The 24,949-nt window shown below is 40.1% G+C and overlaps 1 protein-coding gene across 4 annotated transcripts; it reads left to right on the top strand.

The window, feature by feature from the left end:
• MRE11 (MRE11 homolog, double strand break repair nuclease) lies at positions 1 to 24,590 on the top strand. Of its 4 annotated transcripts, none has more exons than XM_050913096.1 (20): positions 1 to 64; positions 765 to 879; positions 1,388 to 1,520; positions 6,194 to 6,354; positions 6,989 to 7,076; positions 8,013 to 8,154; positions 9,860 to 9,974; positions 11,024 to 11,209; positions 11,679 to 11,850; positions 12,588 to 12,668; positions 13,232 to 13,358; positions 15,228 to 15,331; positions 17,493 to 17,666; positions 18,854 to 18,916; positions 19,935 to 20,151; positions 21,093 to 21,176; positions 22,212 to 22,267; positions 22,725 to 22,792; positions 23,185 to 23,263; positions 24,408 to 24,590. In XM_050913096.1, the coding sequence occupies exons 2-20, from the start codon at positions 860 to 862 to the stop codon at positions 24,456 to 24,458; spliced, it is 2,121 nt and encodes a 706-aa protein (XP_050769053.1). In that variant the 5' UTR covers positions 1 to 64; positions 765 to 859; the 3' UTR covers positions 24,459 to 24,590. The 4 variants fall into 4 exon arrangements, with proteins under 4 accessions (XP_050769053.1, XP_050769061.1, XP_050769068.1 ...); XM_050913104.1 differs by lacking the exon at positions 1 to 64 and adding an exon at positions 183 to 195; XM_050913111.1 differs by lacking the exon at positions 1 to 64 and having other exon boundaries at positions 634 to 879.
• Positions 24,591 to 24,949: the final 359 nt, after the last annotated feature.

Raw genomic sequence — 24,949 nt, 5'->3', positions numbered from 1 at the left:
GACGCCGGCGGTTGCCGGGATCGGCCCTCGGCTGACCAACCGCGGCGGCCCCGCGGGAGAGGCGGTGAGCGAGCGCGCGCGCTTTGAGCGGGGCGGCTCTCGCGAGAGCGGCGCGTGGGCCGCGGCGGCGCGCCCCGCCCTTCTCGGCGCCATGGAAACGGCGCGCGGTGGCGGGTGGCTGCGCTAGGCCGCGGGGTGAGGGCCGGGCCGGGCCCCAGGCTGCGGGCGCCAGCTTCTACTTGGCGGCGGGACCCCGGTGGACGATCGCGGCCTCCCCCGTCGCCCTCCGTTCTGAGCAGGGCAGCGCCCCGGTGCGCTTCGCGCGCTGGCTGCTGCCCCGCACTCCTGAGGGGGAGCGGGCCGGTTGCCGCCGCCGTTACTGTGCGCCGATGCTGAACCCGATGGCGGTCGTGCTCGTCCTGGGGACCCGGTGCCGCCGTGCCCATCGGCCTTGCTTCCTGCCCAGTCACGTTTTGCGGCCGTTCCCGTGGAGTTGCCTGTTCCTTGCGTGCTTCCGCGTGGCCTTGCCGGGGAGGGAGGCGTCAGGAGCAGCGCTCCGTTCCCGGGCGGCCGGTGTGAGAGGGCTGGCGGCGCCCCACGGGGTAGCCACGCATCTTGTGCAGTAGTAAATGGTTAAACCAAGCACGGATCTTTCCTTATCCTGCGGGTTTTTGCAAGCAATAATTGCCAGTAAAAGACTGGGTCACTGATCGTTCAGCTCACTGTGCCCTTCATTCTAATTCGTTTCTATTCCTGTCTCTTAGGCTTTACGTAGCATCTATGAAGATAGAAACTGACTTCCTGACCTGACTTACTAAACTGTGTCCAGAGCCTTTTTGTGAGGAGTCTTGGCACGAGGATGAGTACCATCAACTCACAGTAAGCTACTGTTGTCTGCAGTTCTGTGCGGTTCTGTTGTATCAGATAGCCAACCTTGTGTATGTTTGGAATGAGTTAAGAAGAACTCAGATCATCATTTGTGTTTTTCCCTCAGGTCCTTATGGTCATCGTACTTGCTTTCATATATATGTAGATTACCAGCGTAAAGAGAGAAATTGAGTGTTCACCACGTCTTTTTAAAGGCAGAAAACATACAAAGGATTCTTTAGTTTTTCATTAGATACTTCAGAGAGATGGTTGCAGCCTACTGTAGAGTAGGCTGATTGGGATAACCAAATCTTCAAACTGATTGGTTTGGTGAGGTGCTATTTGCAATAAAAGTAGTGAAATGTTTTGAGAATATTAGAGGAATGATATTCTGATAGAGTTTTACACCAGATGTCCTATGTATTTAATGACTTTGGACAGAACAGCTTACCTTAATAAAGTCTGTGTTGAAATTCTTAAGTATATTGCTCTCTAACACAAATTTTTCTGTCTTATTCAGGGATGATGAAGATACTTTTAAAATACTTATTGCTACTGATATTCATCTTGGCTATTTGGAGAAGGATCCAGTGCGTGGAAATGATACATTTGTAACTTTTAATGAAATTCTGGACCATGCTCAAAAAAATGAAGTAAGTACTCCTTTTTGGAAAGTGAAGGAGTGAGACTGTGGAAAATACATTCCGACCTGCCGGAAGCTATAAAGCTTAGTCCTGGTGCAATATTTAGTAATATCCAATTAAATGACTAAACTAAACTATTTATTGCAACCAGTTGCGTTTCTGTTTTAGTAAAAGGAATGCCTATTCCTTTGTGAGAGCTTTCTTATTAAATTATGACCCTGGTTGCATTAACCATGTTTTCAGATTAGCTGTGCCAGTTCCAGTGGTATTTAGAGAGGGTTTGACACTGCAAGAAGGGAAAATAATTGGGGAGAGTGAGGCTAATGATACAAAGTCTTCAGACAACTCAGAAAGTAGAAAAAAAAGTTAGAAACTTTTAAAGTGTTGTTAAAGTGTTGAGTCGCTGAGGTGAGCAGCTCCGGTGCCGGCAGGATCCGCAGCAGAGCGCTCCAGCGCGGTGCACAGGGGGGTATCCTGAACTGGGGGAACCTCTGGGGGAGCCGAGAGAGCCACACGGAGCCTGCAGCGGAGCGCCACAGCAGCTGACAGGATCTGGGCAGGGCCAAGAGCAATGGTGGCCAGGCCCTCTCCCCCCCCCCAAATATAAAAGAAGCCCCTGGGGAGCACTAGCGACGAGGAGCACTGCGAACAGGGCATGGCGTGGCAGGTTGTGCAGGAAGGGCGCTGAAGCCCTGCCAGCTCGACCAGGGAGCAATGGTATCCACCCGGCAGAAAGCCATGGCCTCTCTAAGCTCTGCACCCGCCAGGACTGAGGCAGCTGCCCAGACAGAGCCGCGGTGGGAACACGCTGCCACCCAGGTGTCAGGCTGCGGGCTGTGCCCTGCTCTTATGCCAGTACCGGACGGCAGCAGTGAGCACCCCTGTGGGAGCTGCGCCCAGGTAGAGGAACTCCTCCGCTTAGTGACAGAGCTCCAGGAGGAGGTGAGTAGGTTGAGGAGTATCAGGGAGTGCGGGAGAGAGAGAGAGAGTACTGGAATCGCACCCTACCTCCCCTGAGACAGGCCCGACAGGCAGACAGGACGCATGATGCGGAGGATTCCCTATCCTCTCCCGGCCTGGGTGAATGCAGTGACTTCAGGGATAGCGGGCAATGGCAACAAGTTCCTGCCCGGCGCAGCAGGCGCGTCTCCTCTGTGACTGCCCCACCTTCCCGGGTGCCCTTGCATAATAGGTATGAGGTGCTGCAAGTGGAACCGAACAACGAGGACGGTGGTTCATCTAGCTTGGACATGTCGCCGAGGTTAAGTCGGCCTACGCCCTGCATCAAAACTGGTTCCATAAAGAAAAAAAGACGGGTCATTGTCATAGGAGACTCCCTTCTGAAGGGAACAGAAGGCCCAATATGCAGGCAGGACCCACTTCTTAGGGAAGTCTGCTGCCTCCCTGGAGCCCAGGTTAAAGATGTGAAGAGAAAGCTTCCCACCCTAGTACGGCCCTCAGATTATTATCCATTGTTGATTTTTCAGGTAGGCAGTGATGAAGTTGCAACAAGAAGTCTGAGGGCAATCAAGAGAGACTTCAGGGCCTTGGGACGACTGGTTAAGGGATCAGGAGCACAAGTAGTGTTCTCCTCTATCCTTCCAGTTGCAGGGAATGATGAGGGAAGAAACAGGAAGAGCCAGCAGATCAATACCTGGCTCCGAGCCTGGTGTCCCTGGCAGAATTTTGGGTTTTTTGATCATGGGTCAGTTTACACAACACCAGGCCTGCTGGCAACTGAGGGGGTACACCTGCGTCAAAGGGGGAAAAGAATCTTTGCACAGGAGTTAGCAGGGCTCCCATTAGCTGGTGAGTGAGCCAACTAGGGAAGGTGCCCCGCTGGACCTGTTGTTTGTGAACAGAGAAGGACTTGTGGGTGATGTGATGGTTGGAGGCCGTCATGGGCATAGCGATCACAAAAGGATAGTTTTCGATTCTTGGAGAAGTGAGGAGGGGGGTCAGCAGAACTGCCACCTTGGACTTCCGGAGGGCAGACTTTGGCCTGTTTGGGAGCCTGGTTGACAGAGTCCCTTGGGAGGCAGTCCTGAAGGGCAAAGGAGTCCAGGAAGGCTGGACTTTTTTCAAGAAGGAAATCTTAAAGGCGCAGGAGCAGGCCATCCCCATGTGCCAAAAGATGAGCCAGTCGGGAAGAAGACCGGCCTGGCTGAGCAGAGAGCTTTGTCGGGAACTCAGGAAAAAAAGGAGAGTTTATGACCTTTGGAAGAAGGGGCAGGCAACTCAGGAGGACTACAAGGAAGTTGTGAGGTTATGGAGGGAGAAAATTAGAAGGGCCAAAGCCCAGCTAGAACTTAATCTGGCTACTGCTGTGAAAGACAATAAAAAACATTTCTATAAATACATTAGCGACAAAAGGAGGGCTAAGGAGAGTCTCCATCCTTTCTTGGATGTGGGGGGAAACATAGTGCCAAAGGATGAGGAAAAGGCTGAGGTACTTAATGCCTTCTTTGCCTCAGTCTTTAATAGTAAGACCAGTTGTTCTCCGGGTACCCAGCCCCCTGAGCTGGAAGGCAGGGACGGGGAGCAGAATGAAGCCCCCATAATCCCAGGGGAAATGGTTAGCGACCTGCTCCACCACTTAGACACACACAAGTCTATGGGGCCAGATGGGATCCACCCAAGGGTACTGAGGGAGCTGGTGGAAGTGCTCACCAAGCCACTTGCCATCATTTATCAGCAGTCCTGGCTAACCGGGGAGGTCCCAGTTGAGTGGAGGTTAGCAAATGTGACGCCCATCTACAAGAAGGGCCGGAAGGAGGATCGGGGGAACTACAGGCCTGTCAGTCTGCCCTCAGTGCTGGGGAAGGTTATGGAGCAGATCCTCTTGCGTGCCATCACATGGCACGTACAGGACAACCAGGTGATGAGGCCCAGTCAGCATGGGTTTAGGAAAGACAGGTCCTGCTTGACTAACCTGATCTCCTTCTATGACAAGGTGACCCGCTTAGTGGATGAGGGAAAGGCTGTGGATGTTGTCTACCTAGGCTTCAGTAAGGCCTTTGACACCATTTCCCACAGCATTCTCCTGGAGAAACTGGCTGCTCATGGCTTGGACAGGCATACTCTTTGCTGGGTAAAAAACTGGCTGGATGGCCGGGCCCAAAGAGTGGTGGTGAATGGAGTTAAATCCAGTTGGTGGCCGGTCACAAGTGGTGTTCCCCAGGGCTCAGTGTTGGGGCCAGTTCTGTTTAACATCTTTATCAATGATCTGGACGAGGGGATCGAGTGCACCCTCAGTAAGTTTGCAAATGACACCAAGTTGGGCGGGAGTGTTGATCCACTTGAGGGTAGGAAGGCTCTACAGAGGGATCTGGACAGGCTGGATCGATGGGCCGAGGCCAACTGTATGAGGTTCAACAAGGCTCAGTGCTGGGTCCTGCACTTGGGTCACAACAACCCCATGCAGTGCTACAGGCTTGGGGAAGAGTGGCTGGAAAGCTGCCTGGCAGAAAAGGACTTGGGGGTATTGGTTGACAGCCGGCTGAAGATGAGCCAGCAGTGTGCCCAGGTGGCCCAGAAGGCCAACAGCATCCTGGCTTGTATCAGAACTAGTGTGGCCAGCAGGACTAGGGAAGCGATCGTCCCCCTGTACTCGGCACTGGTGAGGCCGCACCTCGAATACTGTGTTCGGTTTTGGGCCCCTCACTACAAGAAAGACATTGAGGTGCTGGAGCGTGTCCAAAGAAGGGCAACAAAGCTGGTGAAGGGTCTAGAGCACAAGTCTTATGAGGAGCAGCTGAGGGAACTGGGGTTGTTTAGCCTGGAGAAAAGGAGGCTCAGGGGAGACCTTATCGCTCTCTACAGCTACCTGAAAGGAGGTTGTAGCAAGGTGGGTGTCGGTCTCTTCTCCCGGGTAACAGGCGATAGGACAAGAGGAAATGGCCTCAAGTTGCGCCAGGGGAGGTTTAGATTGGATATTAGGAAAAATTTCTTCACCAGAAGGGTTGTCAAGCATTGGAACAGGCTGCCCAGGGAAGTGGTGGAGTCCCCATCCCTGGAGGTATTTAAGAGACATGTAGAGGTGGCACTTAGGGACGTGGTTTAGTGGTGGACTTGGCAGTGCGAGGTTAACGGTTGGAGTCAATGATCTTAAAGGTCTTTTCAAACCTAAATGGTTCTATGATTCTATTCTATGATTCTGTTTTTAAGGATTGAATGTTTCTTAGTCAAACTATTTGTAATTTTGATGAAGATGATTTTTTTTTTCCTAATGCTTTTTCAAAAGCTAAATATGTACAGAAACTGCAACTAGTACCTTCTCAAAGTAATGTGGCAATAGCTACTGATTTCTTCCTACTAGGTACCACAGCAATGAAAAGATAATGTATCTCTTCATGCCTGTCAAAGAAAATATTCAGGAGCCAATCTGAAGACCCTTATTAAAACACTTCACTGGTATTTTTTTCCAACACTATCAGTTGTTTTCTCCTATAGCTCTTCATAAAGGGGTCTTTTGGGGTTTGGTTTTGTTTTAATGAATAATTTTGTTTCATGAGGAAATCAAATACCGTGTCTGCAACTACCAACTCGTTTTACCTAGAAGTCTGGCTGTGAGGAGATATGTGGAACTCCTTCGAAGAAATAGTTTAAACAATTTGCTTAGAAGTCTTTCAAGGTAATACAAAATGTTTTATTAAAATAATAGAGCTTTTTGTTACATACAGGTGGACTTTGTTTTATTAGGTGGGGACCTTTTTCATGACAACAAGCCTTCCAGAAAAACAGTACACTCTTGTTTGGAGTCACTAAGAAAATACTGCATGGGTGATCGTCCTGTTCAGTTTGAAATTTTGAGTGATCAGGCAGTTAATTTTCATTGTAGCAAGTAAGTATGTTCCTATAAATTATGTTGTAAGGTTTGGTTTGCGTATTGGGTGAACGTGTTGTCATTTTTATGATTTATATCCTGCGTGACTGGAACCTTGACCTTTTAGGTCTGTTTGTGTGGGACAGTTTACAGGATGACTTTACCTATCACCTTTTATAATCTAAGTCTATAAAGGAATGCACACAATTTTTTGAGAAACTTCTGAATGTGTTGTGACATTTGATACATTTATGTAATGTATAGTTTCTATCCTGCAAGTACAATGCAAGTAAACCAATTTACATGAATTGCTGTGGTAAAATCAGCAGAGTTCATTGTGTGTCAACAAAGGTTGCACAGCCAAGTCCGCTGCCCTTGCACGTCCCACACAACATATTGTACAATTCTTTTATACAACTTGCTCTAAAAAAATAGGATCTTTTTGCTACCCTGTTCCCAGTGGGAAGTGCCATCCCAGTCCATGAGTAAGAATGTTCTTATGCAGTGCAGCTTAAGCTTATTCATAGCCACTTAGTACTCATTTGTGCTGCTGTCACGATGTATTTGTGATGATGTTAATTTGAAGAGAATATTGGGAATTGTCCACAAATTTGCAGATATAGTTTAACTTTTTTTTCCTCTTCTTGTTCAGGTTTCCATGGGTGAATTATCAGGATGGAAATCTCAACATTTCTATTCCAATTTTTAGTATTCATGGCAATCATGATGATCCCACAGGGGTAATTATTATCGTAATTGTACTATACTGTTATATTACAAAAATAATATTATAGAAATAGAGACTTGTATAGAAATACAGTTCTTGGAGAACAGGCTAGTTTTAGTCAGGTGCTCCACTCTTCACGTAAATATTTTGTGTGTCTTTAGGAATTCTATTAATTAGTGACAACAAGTTACTTGTGACATTAAAAAAGAGAATGGAAAGAAGTTAAGGGATCCATATGAACTATGTTTAAATTTTTAATTTACGTAGATTTCTGTCATTGAGAACAGAATGACTTTTCATGCCAAGAAATGGCAGCCTTTCAGAAAGTTTCTAAAACAAATTTTGTCTGTGGAGACTGAAAGCTTTTTTCTTAAAGAAGGGGAATTTTGATACTTTGACTTGTGCATATGCAATTGATGTACATCTTACATTTTCAAGGAAGATAATCTAATAATGATGAAATGCTAGTTTAAAAATCAACAGCTAAAAGTAAGCCAGAAAAGGACATTTAGAAAGCAGCGAAGCATGTGTGTTGAATTAGTAATTTTGCATCTTATATCAAGTAGCAGTGTATCATGGAGATGAGTGTTTTAACAACAGAAGTTTAACTTTGGACCTACTATGAAGTAGTTAGCTTAACCAGATAATTTTCTGTAGTAGTTCAGAGACTTTGGCTGTTTGGGGGTTTTTTTGTTTGTTTGTTTTTCTGAATTATTTAATGTTTAATTTCATGTTGTTCAAATGAAGCAAGACTTGTAAGGAAAAGGGATTTGCTTCTGTACCTGTGAGTACTAAAAAAAAAAGCTAATATATGTGGCGGGGTTTTTGAACTCCAGAAGTTACTTAAGGAAAGATATTCTCTCTCCCTTTTGAGACTGTTTCACTTAGACTTTAAAGACTAAATGTTCTGTTCAAAGTTTTTATATTTGTTTCTTAATATTTTCTACAGGCAGATACACTGTGTGCATTGGATATTTTAAGCTGTGCAGGATTATTGAATCACTTTGGACGTTCAACTTCCATGGAGAAAATAGATATTAGTCCCATTTTATTGCGTAAGGGTAGAACAAAAATTGCTCTGTATGGCTTGGGTAAGTATTAGTCTGCCAGACTGTGGCTAGACTGTTCATATATTACTGAAGCTCAGTAGGTCTAAATTAAGTTGGAATAAACATATAGTGCTGCAACAAACATGAAGGTCTAAGTAATGCTAAATTAAAGCGTATCAATTCTGTGACAGTGTCAGGTTTCTCCTCCTGCTGCGTTGTCACTGGCTGACAGGTTTGGGATTTTTTTTTTTGTTTTTTTTTAATTTTAAAGTGAATCCTTCAATAACTTTATTTCTGTGCTTTTATTGGTCTTAAATGAACTCTGCTTAAGTTAGCCATAGATAGTGTCTGTGTATTGAGTCAAGGCAATCACACTCTTAAATTTGCGCTGTTGTGTATTAAGTTTACTTCTTCCTGTTTAGGTAAAACTTAAACACTGTATGTGCATGTGCCATTTTGGTTATATTTAAAAACATAAACTGTCTGAGCAGAAACCTAATGTCTGACATGACTGTCTGAAGTGGTTTTTAAGTAACATTTGTCACAGGTTACCTCAGTTTCTTTAAAGAAACTTATGAAGAGTTTCATATTTTAAAGGTGTTCTGTGGTGGGTTTTCAACTTCAGTTTGTCCCTTTCTATTTTCTCCTCCACCTTCCCCTTTACCCTCACTTCTTACTTAGAATGGTTATGTTTGACTGCTTTTTGTCTAGAGAAGTTAACTATTAAGATCTTCATTTTTTCCCCTTATTTTATGTCCAGTCATGAGTGCTTAAACACTTATTTCCAAGCAACTTTTATAGTTAAGTCCTAGTTGGCCATGATTTCATGTGTTTAATGAGATACTTTAAAAGCTTGCTAGATGTTCTAAGGGTTAGTAGTGAGGGTTCTAATACCACAATATAAAAGTTTTCAAAAAGCATTTGAATTTTTAATACCCAAAATCATTACTGGGAAATGCAACAACTTTCTAAAGTATGGGTGTTGCTGCATGAAAATGTTCATGAGATGTTTCTTTGAGCTTGTGCCAGGATTATATACCCTCTTGACTTTCTCTAATTTAGAGAGCACTTGTTCTTAAACAAAATATGTAAACTCCATATGGGATTTTATTGAAATGCATCATGAACCCTGGGTAGGGATGGTTTGGGTTTTTTTTTTTCCTTGTTAAAAACATCAAGGAAATAATCAGTGACAAACAGTTCAGAAGTACTGCGGACTTTATCCTGCTGTGTGGGAAAGCACAGACTTTGCAGAATTCATGATTGGTTTCTTGTTTTGTAGAGAATTTCAAAGTATATTTAAGAACTCCATCTCTACTCAGTAGTATCTGTTTTTAGACTCCACCTTAGAACAAAATATACTTCTTACTCTGTCAACAAGAAACAAAACACCTCTTCTAATATTTTTAATTCTGCCCATAGTCAGTTGTTTGGCACAGAAAACTGGCAAGAGGTCTCAAACCAGATGTAGTTAATGAGACTGGTTTTAGCAGTTTTTTAAAGGTAGATTTCATGTTAAAATGTCTTATTTTCAGAAGTCTGTCTAGTAAAATAGCCAATTTATACTTTGATCTGTTCAAATTCATAATCATGCCTCAGACTTCTTAGGTCATGCAAATGAAGATCTGATCTTGCCACAAAGTTGTGTTCTTCATGCTCTTTTTAATAGAGTTGCTAATAAAAATGCTATAAAATAAAGAGTTGGTTTACCACAGAAAAATGATCTAATGTTTTTTGTCCACTCCAGGAGCTATTCCAGATGAGAGGTTGTATCGTATGTTTGTCAATAAACAAGTAACCATGCTGAGACCAAAGGAAGATGAAGATAGTTGGTTTAACTTGTTTGTGATTCATCAAAATAGGTAACAGTACTGAATGAATTACGGTGACTTTTAAACTTACTGTGTTACTTCATTAAACTGCCTTGAAAAGGACAGGTGAGAAAGCCAGCTATGCTAGTTGGTGCTTCTTGTGAGTAGCTGGTTTCTTAAGATTTTCCCAAATGAAAGCATTGTTTTACAGCTCTTCTTACAGAAGAATCATAAAGGAAAAGAGTTGAAATAAATGAGTTAGTTCAGAATGTTGGGAAATCTCTTCCCAAACTCTTATAGTTAGGGGCAGTGGAGGGTTTGTAGTGTAATATGCATATAATTAAGTCTTTTCTGCTTGTTAGAGCTGAAAAAGCATTAAACTTCATATTGTATTTTCTATCCTTGTTTGAACCATAATTTGACAAGTACTGTATCTTCCCTTGCACTGCTATATTTTACAGTTTCTCTTGAATGGAGGATAGGTAACGTGTTCTTTCTGCCTACACACTTCTCCTGGCAGCGGTAGTAGGAACAGGCAGAGTTCTTTTCCAAATCCTTTCTTATCATTTTTCCTGAACAAGAGTGCAGTCCTCATGTGCAAGTAACGATGAGGCAGAAGTAAACAGATATAGCTCAGATAACCCTGTGTATTGCTCTCTGTCCAGTAGGCTGAAGGAGCTTACTCCTCCATCTCCTCTGTCTTCCAGAAAGGGATGGGGGGTGGTGTGTCCCATGTCTGTTTAATTCAGTGGTTTTTACTTCACCATTTAAAAAAGCCCATGAGGTGCTATAAAAGCATTCATATGGAAAAAAAAACCTAAAGTCTTGCAAGCCAAGTAAGAAGAAAAGGGAGATCCAAATAAAAGGAGGGGAGCAGAGAAGAATGAGCTGTGTAAGTTGCCTTTTTGTTTAGCCAAACACTTTAAACAATTGCGTAAGGAATAAATGTGAAGAGTACCTGATACGTAGTGTACGTCAGATATTTTTGCTGGAGTTTCTGTATCACTTTAAATCACACTGATGTTTTTCTCCTCCTTCACTCCCTTCTTGCCCACCCATGACTGTATACATTCTAATTATTTTTCTCTTTTCTTGAGCAGAAGCAAACATGGAGCTACGAACTACATTCCAGAGCAGTTTTTAGATGACTTTATTAATCTTGTTGTGTGGGGTCACGAACATGAGTGCAAAATAGCTCCATCCCAAAATGAACAGCAACGTTTCTATGTTTCTCAGCCAGGAAGTTCAGTGGTGACATCTCTGTCCCCCGGAGAGGCTGTGAAGAAGTGTGTGATCTTTTCTTTTTGTTCTTGTTTATCCCTTGCCTTATGTGTCTTGTGTTGCGTAGAGAAAGGAAAAATACTTCTATTAAGTATGAAAGGACTTGTGTTATAGTGTGGATTAGCTTCAGAGTGTGACATAACAAATGAAGTAGGTGGCATCAGTGCCTAGAATAACTTTTGCTTTACTTAGGATTAAACCTAACATTTGAAGCAAATGGAACCTATCTAAAAGGAGTTATACCCTGATAAATTGGAATACAAGGAACTGTGTACATGTGCTTGTGTGTGGAACAAGCACAATCTAAATATAATAGAACTGAAGTTTGGCAGGGCCAACCCTGAAGTACAGATCCAAGAACTTCCTATAGCTTTTAAACTTTTGTCCCTGAAAAGTAAACATGAATTTAAAACAAATCTTTATACCATAGTTCTCTTAAGTTTATCTTCTATTAAGTTACCTTTCTCCTTCTAGACACATTGGTTTGTTGCATGTTAAAGGGAAGAAAATGAAAATGCAGAAGATTGCTCTAGAGACAGTGAGAACTTTCCACATGGAGGATATTGTTCTAGCTGATTATCCAGATCTTTTTAATCCCGACAATCCTAAAGTAACTCAGGCAATACAAGCATTCTGCATGGAAAAGGTAACTTGCAATGCTAACAGTATATGAGTAACAGTGTATGAACAGGGAGTGGGATCTGTGACTGGTTTTGAGACTGGAAGATGAGAATCCTTGTGTCTTGCCCCATATTATTTGAGACTGACTTAGACAGTGTTTCCATAGGAAGCTCATTCCATGACGTTCACTGCAGTCTTGGCTTCCAGATTTCTTGACTGGGATGACCTATTAAAGTAGGCTGGAACTGCTTTATGGGGGTCCATATCATCTTTGTACCAAAACTGCCGCCTAAGAGTGGGGCAGTGTTGGATGTGCACTTTGGAACCAGCATAAGTACATGCACCTAAACCCTGAGAGCTGGGCTGTGCAGTGTGAAGTGGCAGAAGTAACTAAGCAGGTTTATTAATTTTTCTTGATTCTTAGGTCTGTATAAGTCTCTTCCTGCTTTTTCCTGGAACTAGAAATTTAGCAAAGGATAACGGCTATAAAGTAAAATAGTGTGAGTGATCAGTGATGTAGATACTGTTTGACTACACTATATCTGAAAGATAAGCCTTTCATTGTGACTTTTTTCCTCATTCATTCTTGTGGCTTTTGGCTGGATACTGGTACATATGTGTGTTCAGGAATGAGAGCACATCCTATAATTATTTATTTTTATAGCTCCCCCCTGCAGCTGGATGTATTTTAAGTTATACTTGAAGGGTTCGGGCATCTGTAAGAGAACAAAATGGAACTGAATTTCTCATTCTGCTTCACAGGTTGAATCGATGCTGGACAATGCAGAAAGAGAACGCTTGGGAAATCCACGTCAGCCAGAGAAGCCTCTCATAAGATTACGAGTAAGAAATTGTTCCGTTTGGATTGCTTTGTTTTGAAAGGTCACTGTGAAAAGTTTCAAAGCAAAGTCATGCTTTTTGTATAAACATGTCATATATAAAATTTCTTACTGTGTACAGGCAAATATAAATTGCCTTCATACCATGATTCTGTTTACCTGTGGCATAACTAGTATTCTACAGTAAAGGATGAGATTGGTCATAAGTGTACTTCAGTGCTGGTCTGAGTAAGGGCATCAAAAGTGGCTATTTACAGAGAAGTTTTTCTTAAGTCATATTATCCTGTGTTTGTTCCTAACCTAATTTATGGAAACTTTCCTGAAGACTAGTAAATGAAACAAGTTAGGAACAAGTTGTGAATCTGGGCTGTTATCAGCTGTTCTGTTAATATTATTACTAGCTATTATTATCCATTAACTATTCTGCATAGTATGGTAAAGCATTAATTTTAGGTTGACTTATTTTTTACTTCAATTTTTCTTTGAAGGGTAACAAACTCACCTTGATTTGCGTGGCTTCTCTATGTCTGTTTGTTTCATATTTAAATTTTTCCTTTCCTCTCTTAGGTTGATTATGCAGGTGGCTTCGAACCATTCAGTGTCCATCGTTTTAGCCAGAAGTACATGGATAGGGTGGCTAACCCAAAAGACATCATACACTTTTTCAGGCATCGTGAACAAAAACAGAAAAATGGTAATTATAAAGGAAGGAATCATTGGCTTGCCTTGGTTTTCATTCTTCTTCCTTTATTTTGTTACCCAGCACTTGCAAAGGCTTGGTGTCTGCCATCTAATGTGCTAAAGGAAGAGTAAAGATGCATAGTCTCATTTAAGTATATATATTGAGCAAGTATTTCTGTTCTGTTTCTGGGTTTGTCTAAAATTCTGATATTCAGCACAGCATCTTCTGACAGTTATTCATAAATAATTCTTTTTTCTTTGGCCTCAAACCTTATTGAGTTGCTTATAGTAATACATATAGCCCCATACCAGACTGAGTTACTCCATGATTCTATAATTACCGTGAAAGGCATTAAACATCTCACTCCTGAGACTTCTCAGAATGAGGTGGTTGGTTTTAGGCACTCTGCAGGAAAAGAGATGGGTGTTGTGCTTTTTCCCTTTGTTTTTTAATTTTTTTGCTGTAGTAGTTCATTTGTTTATACCTAAAATAGTAATGGAGGGGATGGGCTTGAGAGATGTTTGTATATTTAAAAAAAAAAAAAAAAAGGTCCGAATGTACAACAGCATTTTGTTTGCCCTAATTAATCATGTGTATGAGGTGCTCTTGGCTTGTCTGTTCCAGGTATGTCTCTATTCAAGCATTTGTGCAAAACAAATAATAGCTGTTACTATTGTAGCATTTCTCACTGTGCCTAGAATTTTTAACAGATAGTTAATAGATGTTGCCCAAATACTGGATTCGTAATAGTCGCTAATGAAGATACAGCTTGCACAAGAACATACTGTGCTAAAGAACTGTTAATAATTCACATTAGTGTATTGTAAGTACTCCAATTCCATTGACAGGTTTTACTTACACTGTCAGTTTTATAAAATTCAAAACATCATGTTTCATGAATGAAAACTGCTTTTAGTGAGTTTTTTTTAATTAAGCTGTGTTGATCTTGTTTTATTTTGCTTTGCTGTTTTTTTAATAGTTGTGTAATCTCATTAACATTTTCGGAATACAAGGTAGCTACCACATCTGTCACCATGTTTCATCACTACATTTTAATTTTCCTATTTAATGTGCATCTCAGCTTCAGGAAGGGACTGTAGAAAGAATACCATGGTTCTTTGCATTGCTTTATTAGATATCCTCTAATACAAGGGAGGTGGCTAATAAAGCAGTCAAAATTTTCAGTACATGTGCACATAATGCTATGGTTCAGTACAGGTGATGTTAAGACTTCATGAGTTCAGAAGTTGTTATTATTTCTTTTTTCATAGCTGCTTATATGACAAGGCTAACAAAACAATGTTTTGTGCTTGCATGGGGCAGATATCTGGAAGCAGTCTGTAGTCACTTTATATTACTTTGCGTGGTATGTGGTAACCTCAGTAGATTATCCCTTTCCTTCTTCTGTCATTCCTACCTTGCTGCCTGAGAATGGGGGGCAGCCTTAATGAGCTATGAACATTTTCTACTGGAAATCAGTCAGCGTGGTTTGGAGGAAAATTTCTTCTCTAGTAACAGAGTTACTTATAAAAAAACCCTTGTGCTTTGATGGGTCCTTTGATTTTCTTCCATTTGTGATCTTCTAGAGTTCAATTATAATAACCTTCAGGACATAGTGTTCAATTTATAATTCCAGACATTTGGTAGTTAGAAGAACACTGCTAGAGGTAGAGTTGTCTTGTACAGTTATTGCATCCATTATGTTTACCTGTGTTTCCAGACAGTAGACTCCACAGTTAGAACAAAAAACCTTTACATACAAAAGGGACCACAATTCTTAAGAGGCCTATATTAACCTTTTTTCCTATTACTGTCAGTGGGATGATAATAATTAAAACCTGCAAACATGGGTGACAGTGCCACTGTGCCTTTCTATTCTAGACAGTGATCTTAATTTTGGAAAACTGGTTGGCAGACCTGCTTCTGAGGGGATGACACTGAGAGTGGAAGACCTTGTAAAGCAGTATTTTCAGACAGCGGAGAAGGTATCTTTCAACCTTTTATGATTTTTTTTTTTTTTTTGTGGAATATAGTTTTTTTATCTTTTTTTGCTTTCTTAATGGAAGTAGTGTGCCCTGAAAAGACTCTGACATTCACCAAGAAGTGAATTTATTCCTATAGAGCTGTATGTGAATTCCTGTATGAAGTATATGTCTTAGGTTAACAAGTAACTGTTGTATATAGGTGGTATAGGTTATATGAACACATGCTGGTTTGACAACATTATGATAACTCTTCATGTGAACTTGCAGTGTCTGCCCTGTACTAAATGAAGTGTCATGTTCTTACAGGAGGAAAATGTGAGGCAGCATGCTCTGAGTGAGAAGCTACCTTAATTTACTATAGGGTCAATGTGAGACTGTACCATTTACTATTACCAGCTGACTTGGAGTAACTTGTTACTTTGCAGTGTATTTGTGTCCTCAGACATAGTTCAATTCCACATTATATTTAAAGCAGAGCAGGGAGAAGGAAGAGAGCCCCCCAATAGTTTGCTTTCTCGTCACCCTTTCATTAAACCTGATTTATTTCCCTTTCCCAACACCAGGGCAGTAACATCTCAGAGGTGAAAAAAAAAAAATCAGTGAGTCAGACACCCAATGCTTGATCTAGATGACCAAGCATAACTTTCAGAAGCTACTTCAGAACACGCTTTATAGAAAGTCATTAGAGCAAGGATTCCTGAGGTAAAGATCCCCCAAATTATATCATCTTGCCTAACCTTAGACACAGGTTAGGTGTCAGTATTAGGATGGCATAAATCATGCCCTGGAAGGGCTATTTGCCTTCTGAATACAATAGAGAAGCCAGGGTGACTAGTTCAGAAGTAGGTACTTCTTCAAATGTATGCCACCCCTAAATCCTATGGGGAGGGGTAGCAGTGTCAAAGACAGGGCACTATGTTATTCTGTGAAAAATAAATTTTGCTTTTAATCTCTTTTCCTCCCTTATTCTGCAAAATTGTCCCTGTTACACCATCTTCCCAACTTGTTTATATGTTCTTGTATAAACAGCTCAGTTACTGGCCCCTGCATTTGAGGCCTGCTTCAGCAGCTCAACATATGTAGACCTGAAAGAATCCGTTGATGTTCTAGGAAGGCTTGCAGTAGGGGGATAATACGTTTTAAGTTAACACTGGTAACGAAAGGAGGAGGGAGGGAAAAACATATTGTGCCCCAAAATGATGATAGGGATCTTAAACATTATGTTAAGATAGCTTGTGCTTCAGGCTTTGCTAGACACCTGATCTTGTCTGATTAGGGAAACAAAAGAGTGACCCTGAGGTGGCACAGGGCTGTAGTTGAACGTTCAAAAAATGTTAGACCAAAAATGTCTAACAAGTACCAGACTGTTCAGTTCCAGTATGGCTGGTAAGGTGAGGCCTGGGAATTAAAATCACTGCTATTTGTCTCTTTAGCAAGCTTTTTATTTTTTTCCTTTGGAAGAAAGCTTAATTGCAGAAAGTCAACATGAACATTCTGCATCATTACAATCAGTCACTCTTTTGAGATGCTTATTTTTTTGTAAACTTCTTATTTTATAATGGCTGCAAAATTTATTCCTCTGCGCAGCGTTATTTCAGGGAAGGTTTTATGCTTCCGGTGCAACCCTCAAAACAGTTCCTAAAGGACACCTGGAAGGATCAAAAATCATTAATAAGCATATATAATGCTTATTACTAAGAAATTATCTGTGCTGTAGTTTACAGACAAAAGAGGCTGCTATTTAAACATTACTATCCATATGGGGGTTTTTATGTCTCTGCAAGTTGATCTTAACTTTAGTTTAAAAAAGGGAGGGGAACTAGGGAAGAATACAGTTTACCTTCTCTCAGCAATACATTTCAGACATTGTTTTAGATATGACTAGCACTGTAGTTTCTTTACTTTTTGTGAAACTTTTTTCTTTGACGAGTCTGGAAAATACTCTGTTTAGTAGGTGTAACATGCTAGTGGCAAGAGGGTTGTAACTATATTATGATGACTAACACGTTTGCTTATTGCTGTGCTTTTCTCTGAAATCTTCAATGCACGTTACTGTTTTTGGAACCAACTTAATATAATATTTATCTGAAACAGCAGGAATATTACTCACTTTCTTTGACGGCAGATGCTTCTTAACAAAATGTTTTCCCCAATTACAAAGAAAGTACAGCTTTCACTTCTAACTGAAAGAGGAATGGGAGAAGCAGTGCAAGAGTTTGTGGACAAAGAGGAAAAAGATGCCATAGAAGAGTTGGTGAAATTTCAACTAGAAAAAACACAGAGGTTTCTTAAGGAGCGTCGCACTGATGCAGAGGAGGAAAAAATAGATGAGGAGGTAATATTCTGTTAATGTTAATTCCTTAGGAGAGGTCAAGACAGATAGTAGAAAAACCAGTGCTCAAACCTGGTTTAATAGATTTGCCTGTGTGTGGAGCATTTGCAACACTGGCCTCTAGTCATTTTCTGGAATTAATAAATATGGTGATGAAGTTTCAAATACGTAGTTTAAAAGCTTGTATTGAAAATGGGGTTTAGGTATGCTTATACTGATTCTCACTTTGTTTGCACATGCATGCATAGAAAAGATCTGTCACTAATATATGTGGAACTATATATATATCTACTGTGAGAAAGATGATAGATAAAATCTCTTCTTAGCTTTTTCATATTAGCTTAGGGAAGAGTACAAAAACAGGGCAAGCATAAAGGAAACTTATCCTTCAGGTGCTCTACTGGCTTCTAACTGCTTGCAGCTCAGGGTCTCCCAGAGACAAACTTGGTTTATGTGTAACCCTTATAGACTTCTCTGTCAACTTGTTGAGCTTCCACATGAGCCCATGTATTCAGTTGTAATATTCAAGCATTGTATGACAAGTTGTTCTGCAGCTTAACTGTGCGCTGTGTAAAGAATAATTTGGTGGGAGGAGGAAGGTTACACCTACCTGTTTTCTTGCTGATTGCTTTAATTCATGAGGGCTTGAGAGAGACCATAAAGAATCAGTGCCTGTAGGCTTTCTGTGCCACTTCGGGGTTTTTTTTTTTTGTTCGTCTTTCGGACTAATATCTTCTTTCCCTTTCACCCATCATATCTTTTTCCATACTTGACAAGCTGAGCTTTCTTAGTTGTACATGTATTGCAGCATTTGTCTCTTCTCAATATCGTTGTTTTCTATCTTGCTTCTTCATCTCTATCCCTTCTTTTCCAGTTATTCATATTTCACTGTCCCTTATTGTCAAATTACGTATATTCTCCTTCTCTTGAACATAGTATCTCCTACTTTTGATCATGTGCCAAGCTTTTTTCTCCCCAGTGATGTAGCTCCAGTTATTAATAGAATGTGAGATTCTTAAACTGTAGGACAGCATGAAAAGGCTCTAAACAAACTGTTCAGTTATTCTTGCAGTCTTCTTCGCCTCTCACATGAGCTTGACTTAATAATTCAGTGATCAAGACTTCTCACTGTGTTTTGATTATTGTATGAAATGAACTGTTATTTTGATAGGAATTCTTTTGTTATTCAGGTGCGAAAATTCAGGGAGAGTAGAAAAAAGAATACGGAAGAAGAGGATGAGGAAGTTCGTGAGGTAAGTCCTTTGAATTTTGAACATAGGCTGAAGAATGGAATGGTGACTTCTGCATATAAATGAAGTCACTTAGCAATACTTCAACATTGGCCATGCCAAAAAGTGTCTGTCTGCCTAGGGAAGATTAGTAAGTCTTTTTTAAATCTTCCTTAGTATAATATGTGCCTAAGCTACTGCTTGATTGGGCTTTTGCAATCTCTTTTCTTGTGCAAATTTGTGAACCTGAATGTTCAGTTGTTCTTGCTTTGAACTGAGGTTAGACCAGGCAGGTGACCTTCAGAGATCTGTCAGCTTAAACCATTTGTGATCCCATCACCAGTGGACATGTGGATGGGCTGTATTGAGTGATATTACTGGAACAAATTGGTATTATTGGTAAACTTTTAGGTACTATTGTCCTCATCAGCAATCTTAGATCTTAGAGTCTTACATCTCCCAGAGATTCATATCTAGATTGCATATGTCTTTCCAAAGAGAATTGCCAACCACTAACAGCATTGGTGCTCCTTTGTCTTTGCAAGCTATGTGGGACTGGAACGAAATCTTGAGAAAAAGGACACCTGGGGTGAGATTCAGTTCTCCTAATGTGAGAGATCTTCACGTGAACTAGTTGTCTTAAGCACCCACTGTCATCAATGAAGATCAGGTCAATGGAGCCCAGAGGGTGCTTCCTCTGAGCAGATGTATATAGCTGACATAGAATAACCTGAACTGTTCACCAAACTCCACTGACAATGTTTCACATTAACTAGCTCCATTCTGTTATCAGAGCTTAGCTAACTACTTTATATGTACACATCTAAATTAAATAGACTTAAATATTATTAATAGACTATAATATTATTAAACTAAATACTCTCCTTGCTTTTTGACAGACTTCCTTGCCTTCCATAACGCTGTGGATTTGAGTCTTCTAAGCCTCAATGGTTTAGAACTATATAGCACAACTAGGATTTAAGAATGGTGTATTTCATCATTTAAGATTCTTTTTCCTATAGCACTTACTGTTCCATTTCAGGCAATGACCAGGGCTAGAGCCCACAGATCTGAGGATGCAGTTCTTGTCGCAGCCTCCAGTGATGAAGAACTCATGGATACGGGGATGAAAGGCACTGGTGATTCAGATGATGGCCTTCCTGCAACACTGAGCCGAGGAAGGCGTTCGGCAAGAGGTAGGGCAAGAGGTGGAAGAGGACAAAATTCAACAGCAAGAGGTTCATCTCGAAGGGGAAGAGGTAAGAAGAACTTCACATTCTTTGTACTGCAGTTACTGACTGTTTTTCTTTAAAAGGTGACTCTCTTCTGATGCTTCCATCAAGTGGAAATTTGTTGCTTGAGGACTCCTGCTGGAAAAAAAATTCTTCACAAATATTTTTGGTATCATATTACATACATTTGACTGCCTTACAAGGTTTAAGTTGTGACTTTTTCACAGGGTGATTAAAAGAAAAATATCTTGCTTCCCAGCTATGGAAGCATAGTAGACTCTTAAAAGATGCAATATTGGGAAGGTCTGTGCAGTGAAGTGCATGGATAAACCTTTGTTACTGGTAAAGGTAATGCTTTTGATCAGTATAGAGAAGAGGTACAGATTGTCTCTATCCTAATGCAATTTACTGGAGACTTCATTGTTTCTAGTGACTGAGAAAATGGGGAGTGATTCCTAAGGAAAATGAATTAAATAGCTCCTTGGCTATGTGTGATTGTGCACTTTACAGTGATAGCAGTACTTCCATATGTACTTCCATGACATATAAATATATATATATAAGTAAAAAAAGGAAAGATGGGGTCTTGCAGTAATATACTCCTTTGAGTTGTCTCAGTAATATGCCCCAAGGTCTAAGAGCAGGAAGAGTTGAAACAAAAGCAGTCATCTTAGGACTGATTTTGTTAGTGCCTTTAAACTAGTTCTATGAGCATGTGCTCCAACACTGTTGTGATCCCATCAAAGCAGGGGGGTGTGTGTTAAGAGGCTTTGTCTGTGGAGCTTTGAACACTTGACCCAGAGCAGTTCTTCTGCGTGTAAGGAGGGCTTTGATTCAAGGAAGAAAGTGAAGGAGTAAAGAGGAATGTAGGTTTTAAAGTGACTTCCCACTCCATAATGATAGACTAAAGGGGGAAAAAAAAAGAAACAATACTGAACAGATTTGCATATTGTTTATTATCCCTACAGGAAGCACTAGCCAAGAGTCAGCTACTAGCAGCAGAACCTACAAGCCTGTACCTGTGCCTGCCAAGAATATGTCTATCTTGGATGGTAGGCCTTCAGTCTGTCCGTTACTGTAATCTGCTCTCTCAAATTGTAATGAAGGTGTTTGTTTAATGATGAAGTGCCTTAATTGCCTTTATTTCTATTAGTCCAATGCAGCTGTGAGAGATTCTTTTGGTTCTAATGAAATAGAATAACTAACAGTGATGAGAGAAAGAAAATGGCGGGGGGGGAAAGAATAGTGATATCCTGCTGTCATGGGGTAAAATGAAATGTGACATGAACTTCTGACTAGAACTGGAAATAGGGACCATGTTACTGTATGCAATTCCTTAAGGAATAAGCATAGAAAGAATGTGACTTAACAGCATCTATTTTATGCAGAATATTCCTCAGTGGATAAAAAGTTTAAACTTGACTGATGTTTACAAGTCAGTAAGCTTTAATGCAAATCCATTTAGTCTTACATTGTAGCAAGTTTTAGAAATGCCATTTTTTACTAGGAAAGAGAAACTTATCTGCAGTTTAAGCCACATATGTGAGAGTAGCCCTTCCTTGCTACAGAGGACAGGCTCTGAGGACACAGCGTAGGTAATCTAAGTATTAAAGAAGAAAATACTGCTCACAAATCTATACGTGAATCCCACACAAAATACCCAAAGGTAGAGTGAGTTTTAAATTAATCAGCAAATTACCTAAATTTTAAATTGGTCAGCAAATGACCTAAAATACTACAGAGAAGTCAATTTTAGCAGATGTGTTGATGTCTAAACTGTCAGACATACAGGAATATCAATTATAGTAATATTTTTTTCTGCCTCTTAACCAAAGTTACTGAAGGTTTTTCAGCCAGACTGGGAAGCACCTGCTGCTGCACAGAGGGTTAGATCCCTGGGTTGTCAGACTCTAGCAAAGGCTTAATTTATGTTTTGGTTTGGGTTTGGGGGTTTTGCTTCTTTGTTTTACAGGGTATTTTGCAGAGGAAATGCATGCTAAGCAGGTCTTAAATAAAAAGAATGATATAACGTTGTTTGCATGTTATTGTGTGAGCACTTTAAAAATATTACATTTGTTTTATTCTAGCCTTTAGGTCTTTGAAACCAGAGCCCTCCTTGAATTCATCTAAATCTTACTCTGAGGTAAGAAGCATCTTGCATGAGTGAAGTTGTGCTGCATTTTGCTGTCTTCTAATTTGAAAAATAAATATATGGTCAAAACGTTAGCCTAAACCAGCAGATGTTTGCAAGCTATCAGTTCCAGCAGTAAGTTTCTGCATGTTAATTTGTAGACCTTTTGTACCCTTTTTTGGTATGGTGGTTGTCTGAGAAAAACAAAGACCATGTTTTATTTGTGACCATAGTCTAAGATACAGAGTGTATACACATGAGTATTTTGGGGTTTTCTGCAAGATCAAAGATCTGAAGAGCAAAACTTGTGCTGTATTTGCACATTGTACAGTTCTAGCTTGGAGCCCTGTCAAGGTATATAGTTGGAAAAAAACCCAAAGGTTCTATGCTATAGTACTGTAGTATTATGCACTATATCTCTGTAAGAATAAATTTTGCGAAAAAGCTTTATAATTTTTTTTTTTTTCAGGATATTCTAGATGATGACTCCGATCTAGAAGACATTTCTATTGTTCCTTCTTCCAAAGTAAATCAAAGGTCGGTATGTTTACTTCATGAATGCTACCATGACTGCCTTATTTCTGATTTCTGACTGGCAATCAGCGGAGTCCAGGGATCTGATCCACTACCTGAAGAAACAGATTTTTAAGAAAGTCATAACACTACTTAGAGAATTTATATAAATTTTTACCTATTAATGTGGATTGTCTTTCTATAACAATAAATTGGTCTACTGATTGAGATAAGCTAGGTCAGAGCTTTAGAATTAGTATGTTAGTGTGAGAATATGAATCTTTCTACTTACTGTTATTTCTGTTCATTCTTAATCTCTGTATTGGTGGTCCAAATCTAAGTTGAAGGGAAAGTTATTGGAATGTCTGGTAATTAAGAACATGCTGATGCCTTTTTTTCTCTTTGTATGTTTCAAGGTTGTCAACTACATCTTCACTTAGTAAGAGACATTCACAAAGCCAAATATCTAGAGGAGCTGATTTTGAGTCAGATGAGGTATGGTATATAGTGGTCTTTTTTTCTTTTATTTCCTGTAAGTTTCTATAGCCTACTGTTTTACAGGTATTCGAATAAAGCATTTCAGTGTAAAATTCTCCCCCCCCGCCCCAGGGCTAGATTATTGCAACCAGCTTTAATTAGAATATATACATAATCATCAAACATAAGGCTAGAACAGACCTCAGGAAAATATCCAGTCCTTTTTCCCTTCAATTCTTAATCAGTTAATTGTCATTCCTGAAATGTGTGGAATAGGTTATTTTGCCTGGGGAAGAAAATAATCGTAATCTCTTCTAGTGCTTGGCTATGTCCTTTCATTTGTTTATGTATTCTTGTAAAAAGGAAGAATTTTATTTTTTTGCTTTTAAAAATGGCTGTTTTCCAGGGCACTTTATTGTTTTATTGTTGGAAATTATGTAAATACACTTTAAAAAAAAATTAAAATGCTATCTTCAAGTTTAAGATGTCTGTTCTTGCAGTATATATTTGAACTGCTAGGAAATGATTTCTTCCATAATTAAACAAGTAGAACTTTATTCACAGTTTTGTACTGAATAGAATACACATTATACTGTTAAGCACTGTGCAGTTTGTTTTCACAGACTAGCAGGCTGTCATGTACAGTGAGGATCCTAGCCTTAACAGTGTCAGGTGTTGGCCACTTCAGAGGAAATTTTGCATTCTCGTCCCTTCTCTCCACTATGCTATCTCTTCTTCTTGTACTTGAAATACAAAACTACGTTTGCTTGATCATGCAAAAAGAAACAGTATTTTTGATTCATGCAAATCTCAGTAAATTATGATGTGTGATATGTATATGGACATAACTTCATTGAGGTATGTGCTGCTCATAATGATAACATTTTCCTAGGTCACACCTGAAATATAGATTGTTCCTCATTTCAAAGTAGCTGTTCTGATCATACTGACATAAACTCAGTTTCTATTCTCTGCACATTTGTGATCTGGACTTTTAAATCAAAGGATAATCTCTTTCATATCAAAACCAACAAAAACACGTCTGTCAGAAAACATGGAATAATGTGACCAGGCTTTCTAGTTTAATCTAAAGATGACTTTACTTTTTACCACTCAGAATGCATGCTAGTTCTAGTAATGTGTATCTCTTTACAAATTGCAGGATGAATTTGATCCATTCAAAAGCACTGCAACGTCAAGAAGAACTAAGTGATTTCTGGCTCGCTATACGAGAGAGACCGTGAAAGTTAGTGAAGAAAATGGAAAGCAGTTTGCAAGGCATTCTCTATATGACATTTCTCTGTAAATGATGGCTTGCCTTCAATTTTCACTTCTATGAAATGTTTTTGGTTTGGGGTTTTCTTTTTTCAGTGGCACTAAATTTGGTATAATTTGGGTGTTGCATTGCTTGATGCATTAGACTAGATTGTCTAATATTCTGAAGTACTGCCTGAAACTGCAAGTTCTTTCTAAAACTTCTAAAAGCCTGTTTTCTTTCTGGGATGATAATGTAAATAACAGTCATATCTTTTGTAGAAAACTCTATCTCTTGGGCTTGAATTTTGCAGAGGAGTAAATTTCTAGTAGTATGCAAATATGGATATGGACACGGACTCGGTCAGCATAACGAAACTTGTACTTATTTGCAATTTTCTACAGATACAGTTGAAAACTCTAAAGAGTAATAGTTTGACCCAAAAATAC

The sequence above is a fragment of the Gymnogyps californianus genome, chromosome 1 (genome assembly GCF_018139145.2).
Source record: "Gymnogyps californianus isolate 813 chromosome 1, ASM1813914v2, whole genome shotgun sequence".
NCBI classification, from domain to species: Eukaryota; Metazoa; Chordata; class Aves; order Accipitriformes; family Cathartidae; genus Gymnogyps; species Gymnogyps californianus.
Note: the sequence above shows the minus strand (reverse complement) of the source record. Positions and strands in the feature narration are given on the sequence as shown.